Source organism: Leiobunum rupestre, chromosome 3 (assembly GCF_980474605.1).
Source record: "Leiobunum rupestre chromosome 3, qqLeiRupe1.1.hap1, whole genome shotgun sequence".
In the NCBI taxonomy this organism is placed as follows: Eukaryota; Metazoa; Arthropoda; class Arachnida; order Opiliones; family Sclerosomatidae; genus Leiobunum; species Leiobunum rupestre.
The window spans coordinates 70,415,389-70,441,647 of NC_143386.1; the positions used below are offsets into that span (position 1 = coordinate 70,415,389).

At 39.8% G+C, this 26,259-nt stretch overlaps 1 protein-coding gene across 1 annotated transcript in view; it reads right to left on the bottom strand.

Moving 5' to 3' along the window:
- The window catches only part of Schip1 (Schwannomin interacting protein 1), a 137,586-nt gene that overhangs the window by 61,667 nt on the left and 49,660 nt on the right, over positions 1-26,259 (bottom strand). The window contains exon 2 of the mRNA XM_090169110.1: positions 17,656-17,904. Within this exon, the coding sequence (XP_090025236.1) occupies positions 17,656-17,904 (249 nt within the window). The remainder of the gene's footprint in view (positions 1-17,655; positions 17,905-26,259) is intronic.

Here is a 26,259-nt window from a genome sequence, read left to right on the forward strand (position 1 = left end):
CTAGGACTTTGCGCGTTAACCGGCTTAGAAAATGTATTATAATTCTTAGGAAAACACGAGTACACGCACGAAATTTGTTGATTATAATTAACAAAGGTGTGTAATATTAATATTTTCAATTCTTTTTGCTCAGTCCAAAAGTTGAGTTTAAAATTTTTACGAAATAAAATTTGTCGCTAAGCCTTAGACATTAAAATTGTTTCAAAACGTTGCTTCACTAAACTGCATTTAAAAGGAGTATAAAGTTCCATATTTACGGTGGATTATCTAATTAGCCTTTTCAGGTTACACAGAGTCACGTAGCGGCCAACGTGAGAATCTCATAATCTGCCGGGTTTTCGTCTGCTAAGCAGACGCTTTGAGGAAATCATAACTGAAGTAGATTTCTAAGCCCAGTGGACAGCCACGAAACATTTCGGTATACACAACGTGCGTAGACTGAAAAGCACCATCTAGTTTTCAAATCTTTTACTAGAAAAATTCAATAAGATGCTTTAAATTAGTCTGTTTGTCTGTATTGTTGTCTGCATGAGTAGAGTGACCGGTGGCTGCGCCAGAGGGTAGTCCAGATAGACCATAGCCCCGAAAATACTAAAAAATTGGCCCAATTATTTTATTAAAAAATATATACTATTTACTTCTGTCTCTAAAAGCTATACTATTTACTTCTGTCTCTAAAAGATATACTATTTACTTCTGTCTCTAAAAGATATACTATTTGCTTCTGATATTATATATTTCCTAACAACACGAAAAGAAGGCTTAGCTTTTCTTATCTGGAATCATAAAGTTCTTTTCACAGTATTTCAGGGGCCATCTTTTCCAATCTATTTCTTTTTGTGGAATTTTCGGACGTAGCTCCAAACCATTTCAAAATCGTCAAAATCAAATTACAGTGAAAAGGACAGAAAATAATCGATTTCGGGATACAATTTATCGTATGATTGAAAATGGGAGTTGAATTTGAATTTGGTCAAAGTTCCATAACAGTAAGCTCCCTAAAAGACAGGGTTCATATAGACCTGGAAACCCTGGAAATATCAGGGAAATTCATTTTTTTTGTAAAATTTATGGAAATCAGGGAAATTCCCATTTTTTTAAATTGATGGAAATCAGGGAAATTCCCATTTTTGTGTAAAATTGATGGAAATCAGGGAAATTCCCATTTTTTTGGGTAAAATTGATGGAAATCAGGGAAATTCCCATTTTTTTGTAAAATTGATGGAAATCAGGGAAATTCCCATTTTTTGTGAAAATGATGGAAATCAGGGAAATTCCCATTTATTTGTAAAAATGAGGTAAATCAGGAAAATTTCCATTTTTTGTAAAAACGAGGGAAATCAGAGAAATTTATGAGGGTTCAGAAAGTTTTCCGTATTGAGTACAAATTTGTCCCAATAAGATATCTTAAAAAAAATGGATCTACCTTATTGCACAAATAATAATAATAATAATGTTGACTTTATTAATTATTATACCGTTTATTTGATAATATGGAACCAATTTAGTTTAAATTAGAGTTGTAAGTCGTAAAATTTTCCGTGGGAAATTACCGAAGCCTTTTTTCGGGAAATTTCGTATTTTTCCGAACAAAAAAAAAGAAAAAAAGAGCCTAATATTGTTCGCAAATTTGATTTTGTTTAAAGGGAGTAGGAACTAAATCGAAAAATCGTCTGCTATCCAGTGGCGTAACGACAAAATTTGGGCTCCCCAGCAGGATATCAAAAGGGCACTTTATAATTTTTTTTTTTTCATTTTTACAAGTTCTCTGAAAATCTCGCTGAAAATATTGCCAGATTTCTACATTTTTATCAATAATTACAGCATAATTTTTTAATTATTTAAAAATTTAAATAAATTAAAAAATCAATACTTAAAACGAAAGGGCCCCCTATTTGTTGAAAATGTCAAGGCCCCCCCCCCACGTCGCGGGTCCTTAGTTACGCCACTGCTGCTATCTCGCGCTTCTGGTGAACCTAGTGGCGGAATGGGAAATTCGTTGATCGACTAATAATAATAATCAGCTAGGCTAATACCCTTGGCACCACCTTAGGCCTAAGTCATCAAGCGACTTTTGAAGCCATTTATTCAGGTGGCCGGGTTACAATGCGTAGGAGGGTGGTGGCAAGCCCTGCATGCCACGAGATCGAGCCAACAGCTCCCTACACTAACTATTACCGTTAACCTCGACAAGTTTTTATAACTATGGAAGTTCATACTTCCTTTAAGGGGAGCAACATTCTGGCTAAAACAAACTCGTCTGCTAATATTCGAACTGAACTTCATTCGATTGTTGACTTTGGCGCGAGGGAGAAGTCGCCTTAAGTAGATTATCGGTCAGTGTGGGGATTGGTCAGGGAGCAATGAAATGAAAGAAGACTGGTGCATCTGGCCGAAGTATTTGACCAGACCTCTAGTAGAATGAACGCGACCACTCAGAAACAATCAAGAAGAAAGTTTACGCTCTTATTAAAACCTCGAGAGCCGATCTGAATACGAAAGTACGGCATTTAGAAAATTAAATATAGAAAACGGAAGAATAATTACTCTCGACTCAACCAACCAACTTAATCAGGACACGCTTAACATTTACCAAAAGTATATCAAGCACAGGGCCCCCCACTCAAATCTTCCAATTTTTTTTTATAGGAAAAATAGGATTATATTTCTAAAAATATAGGACTTTATAGGACTATTTTTACAAAATTATAGGATTTTATAGGACTATGTATGCTATTTAATTTACTAACTTTATGAATTTAAAAACATAATCTATATTTAGAGAAATAAGTCTTCGATTTTCACTTAAAAAATAGAAACTATTTAACCATGGCATTTTAGCTAACAATAACAAAAGTATAGACTAGAATGACTTGGTATAGGAACTTATCCTTTAGCTAAAATAGCAATTTAACTACTGAGTGGTTGGATTTGAAATGGGCAAAATATGAAAATTATAGGATTTTATAGGACTTTTGGGGGATTTTGCTAAAAATATAGGATGTTATAGGACATTTTTGAAAATATAGGATGTTATAGGACATTTTTGAAAATATAGGATTTTATAGGGCCCCCGCAAGCACTAGGCGTTGCCTAGGTTATTATAAAGGCCCCTGCACGGGAAATTTCTTCGACTAATTTCTGGCATTTCAGTTCGACAATTATAGACGCTTAAATAAAACCTGTTCAGCGAATTGCCTTGAAGTAGTAATACAGAGAGCCAGGACACGGTTTATATATTTACACGGGTTAGACTACTTATACCTTCATACGTGCTAGCGTTTTGAGCCTCTTAAGTTCTTCTGACAGGCAACCCTGTTTTCTACTATGCCACTGGTACGCCCTCTAATGTATATAAGCAGTACTAATTAATTTATTATAAATTAAATTTTTATAAATTTTAATTATAAATACACTAATGAGCTACCGTATTTATAATTTGATAATATGTATTTTAAAATTTATTAATTATCTACGATACATTTAAATTTAAAATATAGGTGGCGCACCATTTTTAAATATAAATATTTTAATAATAGCTGTAGAATTTTTCAAATTCTCTAAACACGGGAGTAGCTCATAAGCGTCCATCTCTGAGCCGAAGTAGTCTAACCTGTGTAAATATATAAACCGTGGCCAGGACATACTTGTAATAGCGTTATATTTTTAAGTTCGCGCTGCTAAATATTTAAATATTCGCGACCGAAAACTATCTCAACGCCCCCTTTGGTTCGCCATTGAAAGCTAGATAGGTAGTGGCTAAAGCAGACGCTATTAGGTTTTCCTCATCGTTATTCGTAAATTTGACTTTATAAATAATGATACTTTAATATAATTTTGGCATAGTTTGATTATATTTTGATAATTTTATTTAAGAAAAACATTCTTACAAGTTTTTAATTTGCTTGTAGCAGACGCCAAATCATAGGCGCAACCTCAGAGAAGCTAGCGCCGTGACGCCACCTAGACTCGTTTCGGTTGCGAATAGAGGAGCTAGTTCAATTTCGCGCGCGCCACCTTACAAATAAAACTAACATAAACACGTGACAATTTTATTCAGTGACTCGAGCGCATGGGCGTAGGGGGGGGGGGAAGTAATTTATTGAAACGCATATTCTGTCTACTAGGTTCTCTCGTATCGGAACCACGTTGCCAACGGCAACGGTTCAACTTTCAACCGTCAAGACCCACAAAAAAATATGGCGTGCGCAAAGTGCGTTATAACAAATTTGGAATGTAATTTCCTTTTGTAGCTCCCGTAAAGAAATTTAATTTCCAGAATTTAAGAAACAGATATATTTTATGAATTTAATTGGTTTTATTATAAATTGCAGTTTTGCCTCAATGGAAAGGGTTAAGCTTAACTTTTAGAGGTCGGGGATGGTTAGCTTTTATTCAATAGATAAAGCTCTCAAAATTATTCGAAAAAGGTTTTGATCAAGTAATCTATATTTCTGTATTATCCGAATAATTTTTTGATAAATTTGCAAAATTAATCGGAAAAGGACGTTTTTTTCGACAAAAAGCTCAAATTTTCCGAATAATACATGTTTTTTAATCATTTTCCGAAATATTAACCGGTAAATTTCTTTGTTTACATTTTTCCCCGAAAAAAATTAATTTAATCATGGATAATGATTAACCGTACCCGACCTCTACTAACTTTTTATAAACCGCTTATTAGATCCAGACCAGAGAGACATCTGTCGTGAATTAGAAGCACCCTTACCCGTAGGCAACGGTCTTGGCCTGGTTGGCCAACAAAATAAAACCAGGAGCAGTTTCCAGCAGACGGTTACCGACATAGATCTCCATGGTTACCAATTTCACGCATTTAATTTGTTTTATACTCTCTGTTCACGAAGATAGGTTGGGAGAGAGGAAATATCAATAGGTGTTTTTTTCGCCTGTTCTGGGTTTTTTGAGCAGGTTAAAAAGTGTAGCGCCATGACGTCATTTTACGCCAATTCTGTCTTGACGAAAAAAAACGAGTTGCAGTAAGAAGGAAGCAGTTTAAGGTTAAAGATTATTTATTAGCCGTAGCAGCCGTAGTTTTGTTTTAAGATGGAAGCTAGTGGTGAGGTCATCAATATGTGGCTCATTTTTCTCATTTATTTAATAATAATAATAATCAGCTAGGCTAATACCCAAGGCGCCACCTTAGGCCTAAGTCATCAAGCAACTTTTAAAGCTATTAAATAGCGTTTAACAATTGGATTTTCGTTAATAAAAGATTGCTTGTAGAGGTTCAAAACCCGTCATGTTTTCGTGAAACGAAATTTAAGCAGACGAATTTTCGATATAAGCAGACGACAAAGCCAGATTATTCCCTCTACACCTCCTTTCGAGGAGGAGTAAAAAGTGTAACCTTAGAGCTCTGGAACAAGCGAAAACAATTCGGGACAGGGTAAATCTTACCCCGAGAACAGGCGAATAAAACGTTTTAGGGTAAAAAGTTTACACTTTTTGTCCCCGGACAGGCTAAAAAAACACCAAATAGGTCCACGTTCTTGATTTACGTGTCGACAACGGGAATCTTGAATGAAATTTTTCCGGTTGATCGGTTACCAGATTCGCCAGGCTAACCAAAAAAGGCAACAACAATTCATGCTCAAGCCAAAAAGTCATTAATTATAATTTTTCTAAATCCAAGCGTCGATGCAAAAAAAATCAGTTAGGCCTAACATTAGTTCTCCTCCTCGACGCAAAAATTAACCGTTAGGCCATATGTAACATAATTACTCATAAGTATGCCACTAGCTCTATTTCTTCACTAACGGTTTGTTTCACAGATATTGCGTCATCGGTACCCTACGTAATATCTGACGTCATCGAATCTCAAATGCCGATAATGCCGTCGTATAAACATTGTTAAATAGCTCTACGTCTGATAAACCGACGGCCATTATTTTATTAAACAAACCGGTTTAAACAACCAAGGCTTAGGAGCTAAACTGAACTACAATAGACCCATAACAAAAGAGGGGCCGCAGACGAGGCTTAAGTGTGACCTCTGGACGGAACATCCTGTTTGTGACGTTTTGAACCACGTGACCGCCATTGAAATATACAGGCGGAAGTAAGGAAACGGATGTTCCGTCCAAATGCTGAGTTGCCAGGTAAATATGTTAATTTTCGGCCCCCCAACTTTCAACATGGGTCTATATAGTGTCCAGTTCTGTTAATGTAGTTAATTTGCAAATTAATGAAGTTCTCGGAGACTCACGTTCTAAAATAAATTTGCTTTGTCAAATAAAAGAAGCCGGTTTCTTGGAAAAAATAGTTGAAATTCAGGTCGAGCTTTTCTGGCGCATCTACAAGGTTGGAGTCTTTGCAGATTCTTTTGAGCCTAGGCCTAACTCTTCTAGGCTTGATATGGGTTTTAATAACGCTGGTGGAATATCCCACTTCGACGACTTGTTCCATTTTCAGAAAGCGATCCCTTATTGGCCATTTTCCCCAACCTTTTATTTTTCTAAATTACTCATAATTTAACTTCATCCGCACAAACCGAGCGAGTTTATCAATTTCAATAAAGCTACATTGGGCTGACTAAAATTCCGACGCAAAAAATCGGTTCTCAATTTAGAGGTTTTCCATTAGCTTAAATAAATATGTTACTAGCCAATAGTGTGACTCCCAAAATTACTAGGATGAATAAAAAGGTTAAAATCTAACGTAGTCCACCTTTTTACTGGTTCGTGGTGAAACAAACCGTTAGTGAAGAGTTTTGAATGGAATAAAGGTACAGTGGCATACTTATGAGTAATTATGTTACATATCATGGTTAGGCCTAACACACGTTTTTCTCCTCGACGCAAAAATTATCCGTTAGGCCATGGCCAACTTTGATCACGCGCTGTTCGTGCTACAGCGGCCAACCCATTCGTTGAAGTTTCTATGTTCACCTATATGAAAGTTATGAGCCAAAGATATCTGTATGGTTTGGGCGCCCCTAGCGGAATATTATTTTTAAAATAGTTTTTGCATTGAAGCCAATATAAAAACGAGCGTGGCGCTGAACTCCTACTGGTTATAGTACAGTTTATAGGGGGAGAATCCTTGCTCACGGAGTTTCGACGAATGGGTTGGCCGCTGTAGCGCGAGAGATCAAAGTTGGCCGTGGTTAGCCTAACGCAAGTTTTTCTCCTCGACGCAAAATTATCCATTAGGCCTAACCAAAGATAATTTAAACTCGTACCCTAGATTCGAATACTGAGAGCTTTCACATTGACGATTTTGTTACGAAGCGTTTACCCTTTTCCGGCACGTGACCTCAGAAAAATCGGGCTCCATCGGTTGCAGCACGGCCAACTTCGATCACGCGCTATATAGCGCGGTAGCGCGTGATTGAAGTTGGCCGTGGTTGCGGTAAGCCGCAAACCATGGAGCGAATTTTTTCTGAGTTCCGGCGGGAAGTGGGTAAACGCTATCGGCAACGCGCGAGAGAGTGGTTTCGAATCTAGGGTACGAGTTTAAATTATCTTTGGCCTAACACTAGTTTTTCTCCTTGACGCAAAATTATCCATTAGGCCTAACACTAGTTTTTCTCCTCGACGCAAAGCGCCTATTAGTTAGAAACCTTTACGCTGGAGCATGGATTAGCTGAGCAGTTAGTAAATTCATGTCTAGAAATGATAGTCAAAATAGTGACTAATAAAAGACTAATTAAAGAATGCGGTTTATAGGCAGGCAATTGGCAAATGATATTTCGCAGTTCCCAGTATAGATATATGCACCAAGAATAAATATGTAATTTGAGCAAGAATGAACCGTTCAATGACGCCATTTTGCTGGTGCAAGGGTTCGTACATAATTTCCGGAATTAAATTCCCTGACATTTCCAGGTTTTCCCTGACCATTTTTGTAGAATAAATGGTTTGAGGTAAAATTTTTGAAAAATATTTCTTTCAAAAATTTATTTGTATGATTTTTTTGGGGTCATTTTAAAATTCCCTGAATTTTGCGGACCATTTTCAAATTCCTTGACTCTTCCCTGACATTTTAGAATCATTTTCAAATCCCTGACGTTTTCGAAACATTTTCAAATTCCCTGAATTTTTCCAGATCGTGTACGAACCCTGCTGGTTTAGATTTATGAGTAAAACGCGAGGATTAACAGTTTCAATATTCTGTTTGCGGATTTAAATTATTTTCGAATTATTAAGAATTTAGTTTCACGTTAAAAATGGTTAACGGCCTTATTTAAAATTGTTCAAGTAGTTCTATAAGAAATGGAGACCGAAAATTGTCATTTTATTCGATACCGAAGGTAATTTTAAAAGCGATCACCACAAAAGCCTAATTTGATAAACTTTATCAACTTCGTTTCGTAGATATTATTTTCGTCATTTGCTATTTTATTTAAATAACCAGGGCTTAAAATCTTATCTGGTTTTGTATAAGGTCTACAACGATATTAATTTCAAAATTTGAAAGCATAAATCTAATTTTAGTAAGTTGTGTCGCTTCGATGAGATTACCAACAAAATGGCTACCCATTTAGTAGCTACGCGCGAAATGGTTTGAATTTTTGATCGCCCTTCCCGGTTTCCATGGAGACCAAAGGCTCCTCCCGGTTTCCACGGAGACCATAGGCCCCTCCCTTAGGTGCTAATTATGTATATAATATGAGCATCCATATTTCACATTTCCGACACCAGGTCTAACCGAAGCTAAGGAAGATTAATGTAAGTTACGAAAATGCAGCAAATTATTAATTTCTCGCGTAATCTGAAAATTATCAATAGCCACTTCAATTAAAAGTCTTTAAGGGAATTGCCAAGAAGTAATATTTTCGAGAGCCACTGTCAGATCAGTTTATGTTAGTCAAAATGCAAAACAGATAGTCTAAACCCGAACCTAATCTGAATTAATTGATTAAGAATCAGATACAATTTGACATCAGATTACTGGGCGTGGGAATACCCGAACAGTTCGCCATTAGAAGCACTGCAGTTGGTGTTGATCAGTGTTGCACTACTCGCGTTATCGTAAGTCGGGTAGTTAAAGTCAATCACGTAAAATCAGAAGTAAATGAACCGAAGTTATCGGAGCGCTATATCTCTCATACTAAGCGCATTTTCCATACGAGATCTCCCTTTCATCGACGTTTTCAAATTCCGCGCCTTCGTAGCTCCACTATCGCCATCTATCGACTAAATGGTGATGGCGTGTATATCGAATGTGGATACCCACAATAGGCGAAACTATAAAGAAATTGGTCTTAGCCAACTTGTTAAAATGGGAAAACAAAATCACGTGACTACGATTTCACAGCCAACTTCTATTCGGTAACTCGTGTTCATAGTTGGCCGTACGACGGCTAAGAAAAAATTATTCCTTCCAGATACTGCAGACTTACACTTTTCTATTACAAAATGTTTTAAATAATAATAATAATTAGATAATTTAGAAAATTCAAACCGACATTAGCAAAATAAAATGAATAATAGTCCGAATTTCGTACGATAGATGGCGCTACAGTTCTCCACAAAGTCACGTGACTACCATCTTTTCATCCCCCCTGGACTTTATAGTTTCGCCTATTCCCTAGTGCAATTTTTGGCGGGAACTAAAGGGGGTGGAGCTCCGATGGCTTTTAAAATTTTGGCCCTCCCCTATAACTTCGGTTCATTTACTTCTGGTAAAATTGCAAAACGATTTTTTTACTTCTGGTAAAATTGCAAAACGATTTTTCTATTAGGATTTTTCGTTTTCTAAGGTCGCAACTGAGAATAGAATGTTTTTTTGGGTCTATTTCGAAGCAACAAAAGCTATAAACGCAGTCAAAGGTGGACAAGCCTAACTACCTTTCCGGCGGTTTCACAGGTAGTGTCGCCGATACTTCCACCCCCTTTTTACGACCCTATAGTTACCGTTAAATTTAATATTTTATCCCGAGTTTTCCGCTCGTAAAAAAACGATGAAAACAGCACTTGGAGTCCCGGACTACACAGGAAACGCGAAAAGTGAAAGGGTCCCCCAGGCCAACGGGGGATTATAGGGGACGTATTTACGTTACTAAGAACGCACGCGCCAGCTAAAATACATTTATTTTTACTTTGGGTGAATTACTTTTCGCGACCGAAAACTATCGCAACGTCCCCTTTGGTTCGCCATTGAAACCTAGAGTCCTAGATAGGTAGCGGCTAAAGCAGACGATATTACTTTTTCCTCATCGTTATTCCTAAATTTGACTTTATAAACAATAATACTTGCATTTTAAAATAATTTTTGAATCGATTGCTTATATTTTGCAATTACAACCTAGATCTTAAAAGTTGGCGATAGCCTGGTCTCTCGTTCGTTCTCTAAAAATGACGCGAGTGAAACGGAAACCCTCTTTTTTGCCAATTCGTAGTTTGCTCGTGGGTGAGGCTTGTATTTGTTGCCATGGTAACGCATATAGGTCGGCCATGACATTAAGAAGCCCATGGCGGTCACGTGACTATTTCGCGGGATCGTGTGGCGTTTTGCCTCGCTAATTGATGAAATTAATGTCATGGCGGCCGTTTCAAGGCGGGGCTTAGCTACGATGTATGCCTACGACACTACGAGCAAGCACTCAATTGCATAGCGCCATCTAGCATCGGTGGTAAGAACGTTTCCTTTCATCTTTCGAATTTAATTAACAGAAATTCCAATTTAACTCTTAACTTAGTTTCGTGGAACCTAAATATAAACAGAATTTAATGATTTAATTAATATTTAATTTAAGCATCAAGAAAAATCCGTCTGATGGCGTTACTGTTTTAATTTGAATACTCTACTTCGGTAATACGGTTCGTGGAAGCTCAGCGACTTGCACGCCATCTTTTATCAGAAATGATAAATGCTACCTGTCGTACTTAAATAGTATCCGCTATCTGTTTTCGAAAACATAAAACAACAATTATTGATAATGTCAGTCTAGCCTTAGTAAAACTTCTAGTTCCTGTACATGGGTTCACTCGTCCGTTCTCAGTAACCTAAATAGGTTCTTGCCAAAACCATTTGCACCTTTCGATAATGGAATATTCCCTGGCTGCCCTTTCAAAAACCTTTTCCCCCTTCACAAAGGAATAGCGTAACGTCCATATCATCTTCTACCTGCTGGTAACGACCACCGAAAGTTCGCCTAGAGCTAGAAAAATCTTTACAATCGCTATCACCAGCAGAGCGTCCAGTTGACCAAAATGTTGTTCGTACGGTTACAGCGTATTCCTACGTATGCCTCTGTATTACGTTTCCATAGAAACAAATTCCACGAGACTTTGTTTCACTATGGACAAAGAATCTAAGGGGACTCACTGTTCCCGATATTTTGACACGGTAGGCGTGGCCTAAATCGGAAGGCTTATTGAGGTACATCAGCCGCTTTGAAGCGCCTCAAGAATTCGGTTCAACTATCACTACGAGAGGCTTAGTCGGGGCTTAGGCTTAGTTCATTAAATGATTTAAGTTTGGAAATGAAATGGATTCCAGAGTTTTTTTTTTTGAGATACACAAATCGGTGTCGACTTGAGGCCTCAAACACCGGCACACAATAACTGATTAATCAGGGTGAGATAAGTGTAACGGCCACGCCGACGGGGGGATACGTGGGGACAGGGGTGGGAACACCCGTGGTGGAAGTATTCCAACCACCCGTTGGGGGATTGGTGGTCTTCCTCACACGGCCATCCACAAACTCTGCCTCCCAGACGCCTGGGATTACAGGAGTACGCCACGATTCCAGAGGTTTTGATAAAAAGTCCCTCAGCCATACGCGGCTTACTGGTTATTTTTACTTAACACAATTGGTTGTTTTTTTTTCCCTTGTCCGGGGACAAAAAGTGTTAACTTTTTACCCTAAGACGTTTTATTCAGATTTACCCTGTCCCGAATTTTGTTCGCTTGTTCCAGAGCTCCAAGGTTACACTTTTTACTAGTCCTCGAAAGGAGGTGTAGAGGGCGTAATCTAGCTTTGTCGTCTGCGAAAACATGACGGGCAAGCTTTTCATAAATAACCTTGAACCTTTAACTACTCCCTTCTTACTCGAACTCGTTTTTTTCGTCAAGACAGAATTGAAGTAAAATGACGTCTTATGGCTACACTTTCTAACCTGCTCAAAAAACCCAGAACAGGTGAAAAAACCACCTAATGGTTAATTACCACGACTTAAACTTTTAAAGAATGAATTTCAAAAATAACAGGTTTAAAACTTACTAAGCCTCATCATTTAACCGACAACAACGGCGCTATTTTGTCAAAATTGAACGTGAACGCTCCAGCTTCTCTACGAAACTACGCCGGAAATAGACTTCAGCGACGCCAAGTGTGTCCACATTGAACTAAAATTAACCGTGATTTTCCTATTCCCAGTATTCAGGCGTGCTTTTTAAAGCCTAAACCGTGAGAGCCCTGTTGATTCTTGGTCCATGGTTTCACACGGAACATATCAGAGACAAGTTACATAGACTAAGTCGCCATCTAGCGACACAACGAAACTAATTTTTTTTCCTTTTTTTTGACATGGTTTTTTTGTTCGTTAAATTTTGCTGCGTGTTTTTTTGGTTTTTAATTATTTATAAATACTTTGGTGACGTAATTGGTAGAAAAACCACCATAATGCATTTCATGAACTGGGGTGGCGGCGCTTATAAGAGTAATTTTTATAAAGTAACGTGGCCTTCTTGTTTAAACGTGTCACAGTCTCTTACTTTAGGACTACGAGCGCGCGCTACGAGTCGCGAGGAATATAGCTTTTTTTCAAGCGCTCGTGCGAAGAATATTCTAATAAATCTATGTCTTGTGACGTAAGAGCAACATTTTAACAAGTTGGGCAAGACCACTTTTTATTTCATAAAATCAACTATTAGACAACTTTAATTCCATTGAATACATAGTTTGCACCGAAGGGAGGGGCCTATGGTCTCCAAGGAAACTGGGAGGGCGATCAAAAATTCAAACCATTTCGCGCGTAGCTACTAAATAGGTAGCCATTTTGTTGGTAATCTCGTCAAAGCTACAAAACGTATTAGATTTATGCTTTAAAATTTTAAATGGGCCCTAAACAAAGCCAGATAAGATTCTAAGGCCGGGTTATTTAAATAAAATATCAAATTACGACAGAAATATCTATGAAAAGAAGTTAACAAAGCTTATCAAAGTTAGGCCTTTGCGGTCATCCTTTTTACAATTACCTTCACTATCGAATAAAATAAACAATTTTCGCTCTCCCTTGGTAATTGAACTACTCGAACAATTTTTAACCAGGCAGATAACCATTTTTAACGTGAAAATAATTCCTTAATCATTTGAAAATAATTAAAATCCGCAAACAGACGATTGAAACTGTTAACCCTCCCGTTTTACTAAGAAATCTACACCTTCAAAATGGCGGCAAAGAACCGTTCATTCTTGCTCAAATTAAATATTTATTCTTGGTTCTTATATCTATACTTGGAACTGCGTCATTGATGACGTAGGGATGCAAACTATGTATATAGTACTTCTAGAGCCAAAAATTGTATTTGTGGCTTTTTCTTGAAATCATGTACGAAGTAACATAGTTATCATTAGTCGGTGGCGTCATCTACCGCGAGATAGCGATAAGAATAATATAATCCAGTGGCGCCATCTACCACTAGACTGAAACGAGTATAAGCAAACGAAATTTAAATAAATATATATATTCTTTGAACGATAGGTGAAACCACCGACTAATGATAACTGTTTCGATTCGTACATGATTTCCTGAAAGTGTTCCTCAAGAGGTACTATATTCCCAACTCTAAATTCTTACATACCTCGCGCTAATAAAAACGTTACTATGGAAACCAAATTTCGTGATCGCTAGGAAAGAGATGAGGAATTCTGCGCGTGCGAAAAATTCGCTTAATTTAATTCAGTTTCGCATCTATAAAGATGATGACGCTGTTTTCGTCACAGAGTTGGAAGTGACGTAATGAACAAGGTTGCGTTAAAGGAAAGAAGATTTTACAAATTAAATAAATTTTCTTGTTGCTGTGTAAATCTTTTAAAATTTTACGAGTTCATTCTCACACTCCACTAAAAGTTATCGAGATTTCGTCCGTTAATCAACGAAATAAATTTATCTATTAACAAGTCGGCCCAGGCCGTAATATTAGTTCCACATCAGTGTATTCGAATGGGCAAAGCCATACACCCTTAGTAGACACAGGTAGGCAAACTAATACAAAGCTTTTGAGGCTTTGTGATTTCTTATCGTTGGATATATAAATTGCCACCCTAAGTGAAAGGGTGGATGCCGCCCACCATCAGGAGACCCGGGTGGGCAAACTAATATAAAAACTGTTGAGCCCATGTGATTTCCTATAGTTAGATATACTATTTACCATCCTATGTTAAAGAGAGGCCACCGCCCACCCTCAGGATACACGGGTGGGCAAACCAATTCATAAGCTGTTGAGGTCATTTATTGACTTAACTTGCAAGGTAATTTGACAAAAAGCTATATTTTACCGCTGCTCACCACCCGAACATTTAAAATTTTCGAGCTCGTTTATTCGAGTACTCACTTTCGAGCGAGGCATCTTAAGCGAGTGTGCCCACCACCCACCACCCGACGCGAAGTTTGAGGTTCACTTGACCTTAAACTCCGAAAATATACGAAAAATAAGGCGTAAAAACGGACGAGAATTTCGACAACTTAACAAGCCAACTCCCCCCGCGTCGCTAAAACGGACGAGAATACAGTAGAAGTTCCGAACAAATCTTGGTAGGCTTCCAGTGGCCGTGAGCGTAAAGGCGTCAATAATCGGAGTTTTTGACTGTGAGTTCGAATCCCGGTTTCGCCAAAACTGCAAATTTTTTTCGCAGCGCCATCTGCCGTGTCGTTGCTTTCCACACCAGCAAACAAACAAACACAAACACACACACAACACTTAACGACAATCCGTCCATAGCAATAGTCCCACTTCGATATATATATATCTCGATGTGGAACTAAAAACGGGCGGTTTTCCAAAACTTGGCCAACAAGCGCGTTTGTGGGGACAACGCGTTGTCAACCATTTTTAGATCCATTCACGCAGAGCAACCTAATTTGCGATTTGTGTTGGCCGACAATGTTTAGCCTTTTTTTATATTCGCAATAGCTAATAAGCTACAGTTAGTGACGTAGAAATAAAATTAAAATGTATGTAATTTTTGATAAAGTGAAAATAGCAGGATTTAGTTCAAACTTCGTAACAAACAATTGAAAACAGTGAGGTTTACTACTTACAGATGCCGTAGAATTTCAACCAAACCGCCTAAACATTACCTCATCTAATAGTCCTTTATATAAAATATAATTCATAGCCTATTACAGAGTTTGTGCTGCTGCGACTGGACATATAACTGGTTTGTCTATGGTTTATCTTTATACTGCCAAAGCACTATCACAGGCCAATCGCCAGTTTAAAAATTAGCTGGGCCAGTTAATTAATTCAAAGTTTTCAACAGTCTCTCTCTCAGTAGGCTTGTTCGGGTCGGGTCTATAGAACATATTGTCAAGAATAGATAATTTGATCATAAATGATAAAAGCCTGATTTTGAAGGTTAAAAATGGTAAGTGGCTAGTAGCAAGTTTGTTAATTAAACTACCTAGGCTCTACTGGCCACAGGTCCAGTTTAAAAAAAAATCCTTATTTCTCACCCTGATGCACAGATCTGGCAGCATTTGTCAACAGGGGGAAAACTGTCAGAATGGGGTTTATTTTACAAGATGGCGTCAGATTGCACGCAAAAGAGTAGGTCTTATTTGTTGGCTGTGACCAATCAAGGAAGTATATATTTACACAAAGTGATAATGACTATGTTGAAACGTCTGGTCCAAGTTTCGTTTAACGTTTCGTAATTTTTACTAATTTATCTGGGTTTTAGCTTTTTAGCCCCGTTTATTGGTGGACTTTTCTACCTTTTCGCGTTTTTCAAAAAAGCAAATTTATAGCCTGGCAAATAATCGTATTAAATGCAAGTATTACAAAACTATGAATTGATAAACAGTGAATAAATTGTAGAACAAAAGAAAATGGACGCATTTTACTAAATTTAATAGAATCAGACTTTAAAGCAACTGTCGGCTCTATCATTGCCACCTGTATTACGAAAAGGCCCCTGTTAATAAAGATGGCCATGTATCTAGCAGATTCTTTGAAAAAAAGCGACTTTAGTGGAGAGTGTGGTGCCATCTATTAATGGGAACGGAAGCTTAAATTCAAAATAGCGAAACAATAACGTCGTCAGAGAGCCATTATAGAGTATTATATTTAAACAACTTTTACTCTACTTAGTGAACTTTGACCTAAATTATATATCCCATATAAAATATATTGTTAACAATTACTATAAATTTATAATTGAAGTTATTGACAAATTTACAATCAAAGCGAAGCATATTTTTATGTCCCGCCTTTTGGGTCGAAATGTAGATTCAGCATCTTGTTTTGATCTCGACGCTAGCGACATCTGTTGAAAAAAGAGCTACTTCACCTAGAGCCGACACTTGCTTTAATTTATTTTAATGAATTAATTTATCGAGTGTTTACGTAATTATGAATATATTTTAAGTGTTTGATTGATGATTGTTTTAAGGCGGTCGTAGGTTCTCATAGGCTCGCTAACATTTTGGTTCACAAAGGACTTCGACAGGACACGATTTCTGAGTACAAAAATTTAAGTCGGTTATAAGGAAGTTTCGCTCGCTTCGCTTCGCTTCAATAATTTCAACCGCCATTTAGGAACCAATGCGAGACAGGGCTGAGTTGATTTTGTTTGGGTGGAGCTAACTTACTGTGATGGGGATTTAGGAACAACGATAAATATCATATCAGCATAGTCATTATTAGAAATTAGTACATTCTAATATATCAGACCACAATGGGGGAATCTCAAGACCACAAATGGGGAATCTCAGGACAGCAAATGGGGAATCTCAGGACAGCAAATGGGGAATCTCAGGAGAGCAAATGGGGAATCTCAGGAGAGCAAATGGGGAATCTCAGGAGAGCAAATGGGGAATCTCAGGAGAGCAAATGGGGAATCTCAGGACAGCAAATGGGGAATCTCAGGACAGCAAATGGGGAATCTCAGGACAGCAAATGGGGAATCTCAGACCACAAATGGGGAATCTCAGGACATCAAATGGGGAATCTCAGACCACAAATGGGGAATCTCAGACCACAAATGGGGAATCTCAAGACCAAGAATGGGGAATTTGAATTTGGTCCATGTTACGACAATTCCTCGGTGTCAGGATTTTGACGTTCGAATCGGTGATACGGAAGCTGCACTCGCTAGGCTTCAAATACCTTTTTAACTAAACCAAGCTTTCACGCGTAATTCCTTTCAATAAATACCACAATTACTATTGTACAATACACCTTTACTTGTCACTCGTTATATTTAGGTTAAACACCGCGAATCTAAGACTGAAAAAACGAAAAAACGGTACCAAAACCTGCTATCCCCATCAACCGCCATTACAGGAAGACTGCCCCCCCCCCTGAATACCCGAACAAAAACGGGCCTTAATTTCAAGGGTTTTTGTCTTCCCCTATTAAACGAGAAAAAGTAGAGCGTGCGTGATGGCGTAACGGACTTTTCCGCGTTGACTAAGAAGATTTGTTAGGCCTAAAAAAGCGCGTAAAAGAGAGCGGTCTAACCTCGTGTCGGCGAGTTCTCCTTCTCCTTCGTGGTTCGGCGAAGATCCAACTGCCAGCGCCAGTTCCGACGCGTCCCCAGAAGTCGTCGGCGTATAGGCCGCTCTTCAAGCGCTCCCTGCGGCTGTCGTCGGAGGCGCACTGCTCCGATGAGTCCTCTTCGAGCCAATCGCCGCCGCCATCGGAGCCGGATCCGCCGCTCGCCGAACTCGACTCCCCATCCTCGTCGCTCTGCGCAGACTCCGAAGAAGACTAACGGAAGAACGCTAAATTAAAACACACGACGCCAAAAAAACTAGAACCTTTTTAGCTTTAATTTGCGTTAGCGACATTTTTATCACGCTGAGGTGTGAAATACGCGGACGGTTTTGCGAGCGACGGAAAAATATGACGAATTCGCGGCGGAATTTTGGTTTCATTTCTGATTGAGACCTGGTTTTCACTAAAAGGCTTAAACGGATGTCGACACGAATAATTGTATTAGGTGTTTTTGTCTTAGTAAAAACCAGAGCTTAAAGGTTGATTACTTGGTTTCACGACGGCGAGGTTGAACGCAAAAATATTGTATTAGGCGAGGGGTCGGACACTTGCTATTAATTTGTACGGGATTTCGGGATTTCGGAGAGATTTTGGTGATTTTATCATTATTTTTTACGTGATTTTGGGATTTCAATGTTAATTTACCATAGAGAGAGTTAAAAGATTTGGCGATTTTACAGGGTTCGTACAAAATTTCCGGAATTAAATTCCCTGACATTTCCACGTTTTCCCTGACTAAATTGCCAAATTTCCCTGACCATTTTTGTAGAATAAATGTATGTTTTGAGGTATAACCTTGAAAAATGTTTATTATGTATTTTTAATACATTTTGTTTTTGGGGTAATTTTATAATTCCCTGACCATTGGGAATCATTTTCAAATTCTCTAACTTTTCCCTGACCTTTTGGAAACATTTTCAAATTCCCTGACTTTTCCAGGTTTTCCAGGTATTCCAGGTCGTGTACGAACCCTGTTTTAGACAAAGTGTACGGGATTTTGATAAATGTCCGACCCCTCGGTATTAGGCCTAAAGGGGATTTTTTGCGTCTGTCGAATTGAAGCAATTTTAAGCCATCAATTGTCGCAATGTTTTTCAACGCCATATCAAACCATGTGACGTTAAAGCGCTATGGGCCTGGAAATTGAAAAAAAGAATAGGGGCCTGAAATGAGGCTAGGTCCGGGGCCCCTCATAAAGTTAAAATTTAGGGTCCTTTGTGGTCGACTGGTGAGAGACCGTAGATAACTATTAATTTCGGGGTAAAACCATGGAAGAAGGGCCCGTGTTACCTTGTTAAGTTGTAATTTGTTGGGCCCGGATATAAAAATTCCGGGACCCAAAAGTACGATTAATACCGATCGTGGCAATTTTTTCCGGGGTACCTCCTTTGTTTAGAACCGGATCCCCTAGTCAACAAGGGCCCGTGTTACCTTATTAAGTTGTAATTTGTCAGGTCCGGATATAATTATAAATACGGGCCCCAAAAGTTCGATTAATACCGATCGTGGTATTTTTTTCCGGGGTACCTCCTTTGTTTAGACCCGGATCCCCTAGTCAACAAGGGTCCGTGTTACCTTATTAAGTTGTAATTTGTCAGGTCCGGATATAATTATAAATACGGGCCCCAAAAGTTCGATTAATACCGATCGTGGCATTTTTTTCCGGGGTACCTCCTTTGTTTAGACCCGGATCCCCTAGTCAACAAGGGCCCGTGTTACCTTATTAAGTTGTAATTTGTCAGGCCCGGATATAATTATAATTACGGGCCCAATAAGTACGATTAATATCGATCGTGGCAATTTTTTCCGGGGTACCTCCTTTGTTTAGAACCGGATCCCCTAGTCAACAAGGGCCCGTGTTACCTTATTAAGTTGTAATTTGTCAGGCCCGGATATAATTATAAATACGGGCCCAATAAGTACGATTAATATCGATCGTGGCAATTTTTTCCGGGGTACCTCCTTTGTTTAGAACCGGATCCCCTAGTCAACAAGGGCCCGTGTTACCTTATTAAGTTGTAATTTGTCAGGCCCGGATATAATTATAAATACGGGCCCCAAAAGTTCGATTAATATCGATCGTGGCAATTTTTTCCGGGGTACCTCCTTTGTTTAGAACCGGATCCCCTAGTCAACAAGGGCCCGTGTTACCTTATTAAGTTGTAATTTGTCAGGCCCGGATATAATTATAAATACGGGCCCCAAAAGTTCGATTAATACCGATCGTGGCATTTTTTTCCGGGGTACCTCCTTTGTTTAGACCCGGATCCCCTAGTCAACAAGGGCCCGTGTTACCTTATTAAGTTGTAATTTGTCAGGCCCGGATATAATTATAATTACGGGCCCAATAAGTACGATTAATATCGATCGTGGCAATTTTTTCCGGGGTACCTCCTTTGTTTAGAACCGGATCCCCTAGTCAACAAGGGCCCGTGTTACCTTATTAAGTTGTAATTTGTCAGGCCCGGATATAATTATAAATACGGGCCCCAAAAGTTCGATTAATACCGATCGTGGCATTTTTTTCCGGGGTACCTCCTTTGTTTAGACCCGGATCCCCTAGTCAACAAGGGCCCGTGTTACCTTATTAAGTTGTAATTTGTCAGGCCCGGATATAATTATAATTACGGGCCCAATAAGTACGATTAATATCGATCGTGGCAATTTTTTCCGGGGTACCTCCTTTGTTTAGAACCGGATCCCCTAGTCAACAAGGGCCCGTGTTACCTTATTAAGTTGTAATTTGTCAGGCCCGGATATAATTATAAATACGGGCCCCAAAAGTTCGATTAATACCGATCGTGGCATTTTTTTCCGGGGTACCTCCTTTGTTTAGACCCGGATCCCCTAGTCAACAAGGGCCCGTGTTACCTTATTAAGTTGTAATTTGTCAGGCCCGGATATAATTATAAATACGGGCCCCAAAAGTTCGATTAATACCGATCGTGGCATTTTTTTCCGGGGTACCTCCTTTGTTTAGACCCGGATCCCCTAGTCAACAAGGGCCCGTGTTACCTTATTAAGTTGTAATTTGTCAGGCCCGGATATAATTATAAATACGGGCCCCAAAAGTTCGATTAATACCGATCGTGGCATTTTTTTCCGGGGTACCTCCTTTGTTTAGACCCGGATCCCCTAGTCAACAAGGGCCCGTGTTACCTTATTAAGTTGTAATTTGTCAGGCCCGGATATAATTATAATTACGGGCCCCAAAAGTTCGATTAATACCGATCGTGGCATTTTTTTCCGGGGTACCTCCTTTGTTTAGACCCGGATCCCCTAGTCAACAAGGGCCCGTGTTACCTTATTAAGTTGTAATTTGTCAGGCCCGGATATAATTATAAATACGGGCCCCAAAAGTTCGATTAATACCGATCGTGGCATTTTTTTCCGGGGTACCTCCTTTGTTTAGACCCGGATCCCCTAGTCAACAAGGGCCCGTGTTACCTTATTAAGTTGTAATTTGTCAGGCCCGGATATAATTATAAATACGGGCCCCAAAAGTTCGATTAATACCGATCGTGGCATTTTTTTCCGGGGTACCTCCTTTGTTTAGACCCGGATCCCCTAGTCAACAAGGGCCCGTGTTACCTTATTAAGTTGTAATTTGTCAGGCCCGGATATAATTATAAATACGGGCCCCAAAAGTTCGATTAATACCGATCGTGGCATTTTTTTCCGGGGTACCTCCTTTGTTTAGACCCGGATCCCCTAGTCAACAAGGGCCCGTGTTACCTTATTAAGTTGTAATTTGTCAGGCCCGGATATAATTATAAATACGGGCCCCAAAAGTTCGATTAATACCGATCGTGGCATTTTTTTCCGGGGTACCTCCTTTGTTTAGACCCGGATCCCCTAGTCAACAAGGGCCCGTGTTACCTTATTAAGTTGTAATTTGTCAGGCCCGGATATAATTATAAATACGGGCCCCAAAAGTTCGATTAATACCGATCGTGGCATTTTTTTCCGGGGTACCTCCTTTGTTTAGACCCGGATCCCCTAGTCAACAAGGGCCCGTGTTACCTTATTAAGTTGTAATTTGTCAGGCCCGGATATAATTATAATTACGGGCCCAATAAGTACGATTAATATCGATCGTGGCAATTTTTTCCGGGGTACCTCCTTTGTTTAGAACCGGATCCCCTAGTCAACAAGGGCCCGTGTTACCTTATTAAGTTGTAATTTGTCAGGCCCGGATATAATTATAAATACGGGCCCCAAAAGTTCGATTAATACCGATCGTGGCATTTTTTTCCGGGGTACCTCCTTTGTTTAGACCCGGATCCCCTAGTCAACAAGGGCCCGTGTTACCTTATTAAGTTGTAATTTGTCAGGCCCGGATATAATTATAAATACGGGCCCCAAAAGTTCGATTAATACCGATCGTGGCATTTTTTTCCGGGGTACCTCCTTTGTTTAGACCCGGATCCCCTAGTCAACAAGGGCCCGTGTTACCTTATTAAGTTGTAATTTGTCAGGCCCGGATATAATTATAAATACGGGCCCCAAAAGTTCGATTAATACCGATCGTGGCATTTTTTTCCGGGGTACCTCCTTTGTTTAGAACCGGATCCCCTAGTCAACAAGGGCCCGTGTTACCTTATTAAGTTGTAATTTGTCAGGCCCGGATATAATTATAAATACGGGCCCCAAAAGTTCGATTAATACCGATCGTGGCATTTTTTTCCGGGGTACCTCCTTTGTTTAGACCCGGATCCCCTAGTCAACAAGGGCCCGTGTTACCTTATTAAGTTGTAATTTGTCAGGCCCGGATATAATTATAAATACGGGCCCCAAAAGTTCGATTAATACCGATCGTGGCATTTTTTTCCGGGGTACCTCCTTTGTTTAGACCCGGATCCCCTAGTCAACAAGGGCCCGTGTTACCTTATTAAGTTGTAATTTGTCAGGCCCGGATATAATTATAAATACGGGCCCCAAAAGTTCGATTAATACCGATCGTGGCATTTTTTTCCGGGGTACCTCCTTTGTTTAGACCCGGATCCCCTAGTCAACAAGGGCCCGTGTTACCTTATTAAGTTGTAATTTGTCAGGCCCGGATATAATTATAATTACGGGCCCCAAAAGTTCGATTAATACCGATCGTGGCATTTTTTTCCGGGGTACCTCCTTTGTTTAGACCCGGATCCCCTAGTCAACAAGGGCCCGTGTTACCTTATTAAGTTGTAATTTGTCAGGCCCGGATATAATTATAAATACGGGCCCCAAAAGTTCGATTAATACCGATCGTGGCATTTTTTTCCGGGGTACCTCCTTTGTTTAGACCCGGATCCCCTAGTCAACAAGGGCCCGTGTTACCTTATTAAGTTGTAATTTGTCAGGCCCGGATATAATTATAAATACGGGCCCCAAAAGTTCGATTAATACCGATCGTGGCATTTTTTTCCGGGGTACCTCCTTTGTTTAGACCCGGATCCCCTAGTCAACAAGGGCCCGTGTTACCTTATTAAGTTGTAATTTGTCAGGCCCGGATATAATTATAAATACGGGCCCCAAAAGTTCGATTAATACCGATCGTGGCATTTTTTTCCGGGGTACCTCCTTTGTTTAGACCCGGATCCCCTAGTCAACAAGGGCCCGTGTTACCTTATTAAGTTGTAATTTGTCAGGCCCGGATATAATTATAAATACGGGCCCCAAAAGTTCGATTAATACCGATCGTGGCATTTTTTTCCGGGGTACCTCCTTTGTTTAGACCCGGATCCCCTAGTCAACAAGGGCCCGTGTTACCTTATTAAGTTGTAATTTGTCAGGCCCGGATATAATTATAAATACGGGCCCCAAAAGTTCGATTAATACCGATCGTGGCATTTTTTTCCGGGGTACCTCCTTTGTTTAGACCCGGATCCCCTAGTCAACAAGGGCCCGTGTTACCTTATTAAGTTGTAATTTGTCAGGCCCGGATATAATTATAAATACGGGCCCCAAAAGTTCGATTAATACCGATCGTGGCATTTTTTTCCGGGGTACCTCCTTTGTTTAGACCCGGATCCCCTAGTCAACAAGGGCCCGTGTTACCTTATTAAGTTGTAATTTGTCAGGCCCGGATATAATTATAAATACGGGCCCCAAAAGTTCGATTAATACCGATCGTGGCATTTTTTTCCGGGGTACCTCCTTTGTTTAGACCCGGATCCCCTAGTCAACAAGGGCCCGTGTTACCTTATTAAGTTGTAATTTGTCAGGCCCGGATATAATTATAAATACGGGCCCCAAAAGTTCGATTAATACCGATCGTGGCATTTTTTTCCGGGGTACCTCCTTTGTTTAGACCCGGATCCCCTAGTCAACAAGGGCCCGTGTTACCTTATTAAGTTGTAATTTGTCAGGCCCGGATATAATTATAAATACGGGCCCCAAAAGTTCGATTAATACCGATCGTGGCATTTTTTTCCGGGGTACCTCCTTTGTTTAGACCCGGATCCCCTAGTCAACAAGGGCCCGTGTTACCTTATTAAGTTGTAATTTGTCAGGCCCGGATATAATTATAAATACGGGCCCCAAAAGTTCGATTAATACCGATCGTGGCATTTTTTTCCGGGGTACCTCCTTTGTTTAGACCCGGATCCCCTAGTCAACAAGGGCCCGTGTTACCTTATTAAGTTGTAATTTGTCAGGCCCGGATATAATTATAAATACGGGCCCCAAAAGTTCGATTAATACCGATCGTGGCATTTTTTTCCGGGGTACCTCCTTTGTTTAGACCCGGATCCCCTAGTCAACAAGGGCCCGTGTTACCTTATTAAGTTGTAATTTGTCAGGCCCGGATATAATTATAAATACGGGCCCCAAAAGTTCGATTAATACCGATCGTGGCATTTTTTTCCGGGGTACCTCCTTTGTTTAGACCCGGATCCCCTAGTCAACAAGGGCCCGTGTTACCTTATTAAGTTGTAATTTGTCAGGCCCGGATATAATTATAAATACGGGCCCCAAAAGTTCGATTAATACCGATCGTGGCATTTTTTTCCGGGGTACCTCCTTTGTTTAGACCCGGATCCCCTAGTCAACAAGGGCCCGTGTTACCTTATTAAGTTGTAATTTGTCAGGCCCGGATATAATTATAAATACGGGCCCCAAAAGTTCGATTAATACCGATCGTGGCATTTTTTTCCGGGGTACCTCCTTTGTTTAGACCCGGATCCCCTAGTCAACAAGGGCCCGTGTTACCTTATTAAGTTGTAATTTGTCAGGCCCGGATATAATTATAAATACGGGCCCCAAAAGTTCGATTAATACCGATCGTGGCATTTTTTTCCGGGGTACCTCCTTTGTTTAGACCCGGATCCCCTAGTCAACAAGGGCCCGTGTTACCTTATTAAGTTGTAATTTGTCAGGCCCGGATATAATTATAAATACGGGCCCCAAAAGTTCGATTAATACCGATCGTGGCATTTTTTTCCGGGGTACCTCCTTTGTTTAGACCCGGATCCCCTAGTCAACAAGGGCCCGTGTTACCTTATTAAGTTGTAATTTGTCAGGCCCGGATATAATTATAAATACGGGCCCCAAAAGTTCGATTAATACCGATCGTGGCATTTTTTTCCGGGGTACCTCCTTTGTTTAGACCCGGATCCCCTAGTCAACAAGGGCCCGTGTTACCTTATTAAGTTGTAATTTGTCAGGCCCGGATATAATTATAAATACGGGCCCCAAAAGTTCGATTAATACCGATCGTGGCATTTTTTTCCGGGGTACCTCCTTTGTTTAGACCCGGATCCCCTAGTCAACAAGGGCCCGTGTTACCTTATTAAGTTGTAATTTGTCAGGCCCGGATATAATTATAAATACGGGCCCCAAAAGTTCGATTAATACCGATCGTGGCATTTTTTTCCGGGGTACCTCCTTTGTTTAGACCCGGATCCCCTAGTCAACAAGGGCCCGTGTTACCTTATTAAGTTGTAATTTGTCAGGCCCGGATATAATTATAATTACGGGCCCAATAAGTACGATTAATATCGATCGTGGCTATTTTTGTTCGGGGTACCTCCTTTGTTTAGAACCGGATCCCCTAGTCGACACGGGCCCTTAATGTATCATTTGTCGGGCCCGCAGATAACCGGATACCCTTCAGTCCATATAATTTGTTCAAGGCCTAACATTAAGTGAATTTAGTTTTCTCATGGCTACGCCAAAATGTAACAAAATACCTGGATATTTCGAGAAATGGTATATTTTGCCTAAATTCAAGAAAACGTGTTTTTTTTCGTTCGCAAATGTCCATCTGAGGCTCTGATCAATTTCTGGCGTTGGCTTGATTGAAAAGAGCGCCCACAGCGCCACGGAAAAAGGAACAACATTAAAGAGGCCGAGAGGGGGGGACCAAGGCGGGGGTGGGGGGCTCTTTCTTCGTTCATTCGGCCTTTTCAACCGCCAAAATCGATATGCACTGGATATAAAGCCGCTCTTTCGCGGAAAGGGATCCGAAACAAGAACGTGCTTAGGTTATCGAGAACATAAGAGCGGACCCGTTTATGGAAGCGAGAATCGCTACCTAGGCCAAGGTTGCCCAAATTGACCATTTAAAATAGGTCTATTATGAAGGTT